The sequence below is a fragment of the Phragmites australis genome, chromosome 8, assembly GCF_958298935.1.
Source record: "Phragmites australis chromosome 8, lpPhrAust1.1, whole genome shotgun sequence".
NCBI classification, from domain to species: domain Eukaryota; kingdom Viridiplantae; phylum Streptophyta; class Magnoliopsida; order Poales; family Poaceae; genus Phragmites; species Phragmites australis.
Window position 1 is genome coordinate 32,994,022 of NC_084928.1, and position 6,500 is coordinate 33,000,521.

General features: G+C 42.0%; 1 protein-coding gene across 1 annotated transcript; it reads left to right on the forward strand.

Moving 5' to 3' along the window:
* The first annotated feature begins 4,433 nt into the window (after positions 1-4,433).
* Positions 4,434-5,259, forward strand: LOC133925972 (hydrophobic protein LTI6A-like). The gene is made up of 2 exons (XM_062371707.1): positions 4,434-4,755; positions 4,866-5,259. The coding sequence occupies exons 1-2, from the start codon at positions 4,663-4,665 to the stop codon at positions 5,001-5,003; spliced, it is 231 nt and encodes a 76-aa protein (XP_062227691.1). The 5' UTR covers positions 4,434-4,662; the 3' UTR covers positions 5,004-5,259.
* Positions 5,260-6,500: the final 1,241 nt, after the last annotated feature.

Consider the following 6,500-nt stretch of genomic DNA (forward strand, 5'->3'; position numbering starts at 1 on the left):
TACATGTCCACTTTTTCTTATAGACTCAAAGAAATCGAAGAAGGTAATCTTTGTCTTATCTAAAAACACATATCTCCTTTCTTTCTCTCGTCTACTGCACCAGTTATTAAATTAGAGAAAACGGCATGGATAAAAGTTTTATAGGGTCTTTCTTTAAAAGATCTATAAAATTTTATTTCAAGGAAAATGAAGAAATGTGTAAAAAGGGAAATTTTTCGTGCAGTGACTCATTTTATGATAAGGTGGATTCTTACAATTCTCTCGTATTTAATATTGGACTCAGGTCTGTTTGGTTAGCATTAAACTTTACATCAACTAAACTTAAATAAAGTGTAGTTGCTAAAAAATTGTGATGAACAAAATAACCGCAACACTTGTGACAAAGTTTGATAAGAAAATGAATCTATAACCTATAGAATAAATAGTTAAGAAAAATTGATAAGCTAAAATTATAAAGCTCAATTAAACACGTATCTAAGAATATATGGCACACAGATATGTGACGTGGTAAGGTATGTATAGCAATCACACATGCCATCATTCAGTCGTGAGGTGCATGACATGGCTGGACTACTACGGAAAGAGACAATTAGTCTGACGGAAACGAGCAAAAGAAACCCATTTCTGACGGAGAAAATCGACCGCGAAAACGATTGCCGGATTCAGCTCGATTATCCGAAGCGAAGAACTGGTAGTTTCTCTGACACAGGAAAGGCAGGGAAGGAGTCTGTCACTGTCTATTTTGGTATTTTCTACTCGGATGGTTGCTCTTCTTTGCATCCATTCCATTGCAACTAGGAGCAGAAATGCACAAACAGCTAGGGGAAAAATAAAAAAGGGGGGGGAACAATAGCACATGAAACGGTTAATTTCGTTAACTCGTCAATAGAAATGGGGTATCCCGCGTTTGAAAAATAGCACATGAAACTGCACACTTGCTTAAAAGGTCTGATCAAAAAATGAATTAGTTACACATGATTGAGTGTCACGGCTAAACTGTAACGCTATTTTCAGGCGCTAAATTACGGCTGGGCCGGTTAGGTGAGTGCCCGGTTTTGGTGAGGAGGATCGTTCCGATGAATCGCATCCGGCAGGCTGGCTGCTTTGCTGGTGGATCTATTGAATTTTGAAAGATAAATACAGTCACTTGATTTGTAAGAGTAATTATATGCCAGATGCATGAAGTAGCCATAGCTTGAATTTAGAAGGTGCTGCACAATTCAAATCCAACCTTGACATCTAAAAAAGTGTAGAGTCAATTGGAAGGACCCTACAACAGCTAATGAATCGGATCTTGTTTTTTTGTTGCTAAACAAGCCAGAGGACGGCGTGCACACGTACCCGGCGTTGGATTGTTAGTTTTTCCTCTCATGGCAATCCTAACTGCCTAACTGAGTCATTAGGGGATAATGGTCTCACATAGTGCCATGATCGGTGGCTGAATCGGTTACTATTAGTTTCGGTCCTGTTCACCTAGCGTCGTCTATACAGAAGGGGAGAACCGATAGCCTATACACGCACATAAGCTAAGGCTTGTGTAACCCTCAAAATTCCTGATCAATCAGTGGCGCTCGTGGTGATCGAAGGCCGCTAACCACTGCAGGGCAACCTCACCGGCGATCTCCTTCGACTCGGGCACAACAGTGACAACAAGAACATATCCCTGTTGCTTCTCTTCACTGACCGGTCAAGACCGATCTAATGGCTTCGCCTAACCAAGGTTAATAACTTCCGCTGCTCAAGCTTATATGTGCTTAGTGTTTTAGGTTGATAATTAGTGACCGATTGATTATGCAATTAGAAGGCTATCATGGATGACAGCCATCCAGTGGTCATCTTGAAGCCCTCCATGCTGCACGGCATCACCGGCATCCAGATTCCAGACAGAATCCTCCAGTGCATGCCGGACACTTCACTTACCACACACAGGTCACTGAACATCAAATCAAAGAATCATCAACAGCTATGCAGAATTCGTACTACATGCTGCGTCGAGTGTCCTGCGCCTTTGAACTTCGCGGATTGTGCACCGTCGCCTCCAAAATCATCTCACCCGACTGCGCAACGAAAACAAACAAATCACTGACCCGTAGCAATGTTCATCCATAAGCAAGAAGCGAAAAAGCGGGCATGAGGGCAGCGTCAAAAGGGCACAACATCGTCGCTCCACCCCCTCTCCTCCCTTCTTCCGCCGCCGCTGGCACAGGCGAGGGCGCCGGAGCACGCCTCTGATTACAGCAGCCGGTGGCGAAGCGGATGAGGCCAATCGGGGAGCGGCAGGCAGCGGCTGCAGTCGTGAGAGGCATGGAGGTCCATACGGCCCGTCAGAACAAGGCCCATACTGCCAACATTCAGCGCCAGGCCTGTTCTTCCAGGTTCCAGCCCAAGAACCGTATGATTTGTTTTTTGTTTGATGAAAAGCGGCCATTGCCCGCCCCGTCCCATTAGTATTTTTTATTTCGATTCGTGTGGTCTAAATATTCTGGTTTGAATATCATTTATTAATTTAACTAAGTTTGGATTAATTTATAAATCTTTGTGTTTTAAATATAACGTATTTAGACTAACTTTTTTATACGAAGTGAAAACAAAAATATAAGAAAAATGCTACGAGTATGTAGGTCCATACCCGTATGACACAGGTGGAGTGAGCTATAAGGAAAAAAAGTAATTTTCCTTTAGTATTTTTTTATTCCGGTGCCATGTGGGAGTACTGTGTTATCGTCGCCTTGACGAAGTCGTACAACCGGTTCACAATTTTCACATGGCCCCATGGATGCACGAGCATGCAACTCCAGATCTGCATCCGGAAGCTTTTACAAAGATTTTAAATTATCATGCTTGATTGGTGGCCTATAGTTAAAATGTGAAAAATCTGACGATCCAAGTTAAGCTCGATGTATTTTGTCGTGCCCGAATCTCTATGCAGATCTCAAAACCATAATGTATGTGAGATTGTCATACATTCTGTCATGGGCGCGGTTAGTTGAAGACGTCAAGAAACAACATACAATATGGCGATAAACAATGGCTGCGCTACAAGGGCTGTCTACATCTAATTATCCATTTGCTTACGAGAAAGTCAGGTGAATGGATAATAGCGAATTGAGCCTAACTGAGTTGGTTAGAATTTTTTTAAGTAGTGGCTATCTTGATTTGAGTTCTAGATTTAACATAGATGCACACGTGAGTGCGTTCAGTGCTTAGAACATGTGTCTGTGTTATGTGAAATTATATATTTAATCTTTTTTTTAAATGAATCGGGTGAGCTGTCGATTATATTAATAAAGGAGAAGAAATCCAGATTGAATAGTACAACAACCCTAAAGAGATTGAGCAACGTAAAGCAACAGCAACAACTAAGATAAGAGAACTAGCAACCACTGATGCAAGAGAGCTAGCAACAGCAAAAGCAACTAAAATAACTGAGTCTAATCTTATTTAGATGTATGATAGAACACACCTATGTTACTATATATACGTATATACGTCTGATCTGTATTAAAAAAAAGGTGAATGGATAATAAACTCGCATCTCTAGACCAGAGAAGCTGGAATATTCTGAAGCGAAAATTCGCAAGGCTGTGCAGGCTAGCATTGCATGGCTCCACTTCGGCCAGAGACACCAAAGAACCTACCCAATTATGTAGTGCCCGTTAACCGTTTAGCCTTTTTGCCAGGTTATAAAATGGTTGACTTCAAGTCCAAGGCTTATGCCCGTGAAGAGGGGCTGGACTGCTGGAGGACTGGAGGGGACAACCCAAGGCTTATAGTCACCGTGAATTTGATATTGATCTTCCACAGCCTCATGATCCATTGGAGCGTAATATGAAAAGAATGGTATGAAACAAGTGATCTCAAATGAATTTCATAAGAATTTGTAGGAATCAAGAAAAGTTTATGTTCAAAATGAATTCTGATAGAAACATGATCAAATGTATCTTGATAGGTATGAGCGTCGTGAGAGTATGACTTTACTCTCACTAGCATCTAAATCCTAATACCCATATATATACACGCTACTAATTTCAACAAGCACGTGATAGGTAAGACATATTTAGACCATGTACAATATGAATGTTTGGTCATACGTTCATGGATGGTCGATGTTTTTTCTGCCACGATAGAGGTTCACATGCGTGCTTGCCATAGCGTCACTGCTTGCTTAAGTAGTCGATGCCTCACGCCATTTCAGTGTGGAAATTGACAGTTTGAGCCTAGATAATCGGAGATTAGCATGAAAAATTAGTTGATCCTATTGTAGCTTAAGGCTCATTATTTTCTCTTTTTAAGCGTCTATTTAAGCGTCATGTGCAATGCCCTTATGTGTCTCTATAAACATAGAGTGCGGGTGTGTTTTGTTGTAATGAAAAGAAAAAAGAACGGCCTGATCTGATCCCGACCCGTTACCACGCCCAACTGGCAACGTCCCGGAGCAGTGGCTGACCTGGCCGCATGTGTGCTCTGTGGCGGCACGCTAACGACTACCATCGGCATATTCTTCCGGCAGCCAGAGTCCGATTCCGCATTTTTCCCCTCGCCCCCCTCGCACAAAGGAGACCGCTGCCCACCTCCAAATCTGGCACGCTAGCCTCGCTTCCGGCCTTCTGACTTCGGAGGCCTAAGCTAAGAGGCACGCGCGCGCGGGGCCGAACGGGCAGGATGAGCTCCGGCGGCTGCTCGACGTGCCTCGAGGTCATCTTCTCCGTCGTCCTCCCGCCGCTCGGCGTCTTCTTCCGCTACGGCTGCTGCAGCGTAAGCGCCTCACCGCCAAACCTTGCATGCCAGCATGTGAGGTGGTAGAAACAGCTCACCGCTGCTTAATTATTCTCCCGCTCCTCATCTGCTGCTGTTTTCGCATTCAGCCGGAGTTCTTCGTCTCCCTGCTGTTGACGGTACTGGGCTACGTCCCGGGCATCATCTACTCCCTCTGGGTCATCCTCCGGACGCCGCCGGAGCCGCCGGGCATCGACGGGGAACGGCCGTACGACATGCTCGCCTGACGAGCTTGTTCAGCTCTCGGTCGCCATCGCCGCCTCCACAACCGGGAGCACGTAGGCCTATACAACACACCGCTGTAGTTTGCTCATTTTCTGTACTTAGCCGCGATTTGCGACGCGCTGTAGGTAGCAGGTGGTGGTTCAGGACATTCCTGACTGTATTTTTTAACAGAGAATTCCTTATTTGTTATTGTAAGATAATGTGATTATATATTTATCACTCTACGAAATAAACTTTTTTATTTGCTACTGTTTCTAATTTTCATTCTTTACTTATCAGAATCATCTATTTTACCTATAAAAAAGATGCATTTGCTATTAGGGAGGACAACAATATTGGACAGAGCCACCGACATCTAATCAAAGTTAGAACTCTTTAAAGATCGAATCATAGAATATGATGTACTAGAGAGTTGTAAAAAATTTCTTTATGCTTCAATAGATTTTTTGAACGCTAGATTTGGATGAATCAATCAGAAGATATGAATTTATGAAGTCGTGTTGTTTGCCGATTATTAGGGAGCTACATGGTTACATTTATGATTATGATTAGGTGTAGCAAATGTCAGAATTAATTTTTTGGTGAATACTAAAGTTATAGAAAATTTTGTGTAGATACTTTTAATATGCGTATGTTGTGTTTTTGTTGTAGAAAAATAGATATGAAAATAACAAGTGACTTAACTACAGTAGATACTTCCTCTCTAATGATAAATGTGTCTTTTTTATGGATAAAAATGATGATAGTGGTAAGGAAGAAATGAAAATTAGAAGTAGTGACAAATAAGAAAGTTTATTTCGTAGAGTGACAGATAAGAAATCACCTTCTTCCGATAACAAATAAGAAATTCTCTTATTCTTCTTTGTTCGTCCTCTGTGATTGTTTGGGTTGGTGGCATGGTGTGCACAGAAGGGAAATTTCCACTTATCCATGTGGATATATGGCTTAACAACACCGTTCATTTGTATTGAGATTTATGTTGGAGGGGTATGTGAAAAAATAATAAGGTAAATAAGAGAATTAATGAATGCATAAATATCATATGGATGAAATGGATAGCCAAGATAGACCTGCATGCGTAAGGGTATGCAGAGTTGCATTTCCCTGCTGTGCTAATTCTTGGTGGTATGAATATGTTGTTGGCAAGGGAGCTGGTAATTCGTTTGTGGATATATGCAGATGCATCAGTTGCTAATTGGCAACTGATAAGATTTATGGATATACTCGTGTACAAATCTGGATTAATAAAAGCAGTTGGAACTTGGAAATGGAAGGTGCGAGATTACGAAGTTACGAAGTCAGATGCTTATTTCTGAGTCCGAACTGTAGTTTCTTAGCTTTCGTTCAAGAATTGAACTGGTGAGTTTTACGAGTTCAGACTTCCAGAGTTATGGCACGCACGGTTGCAAGACATTTGAACGTGTAAATTGTAAACTCTGGACGATTTAGAAACCACCGTATATCTCTGAAAGGTTAATAGTGCAATCAATTGGCTTGCT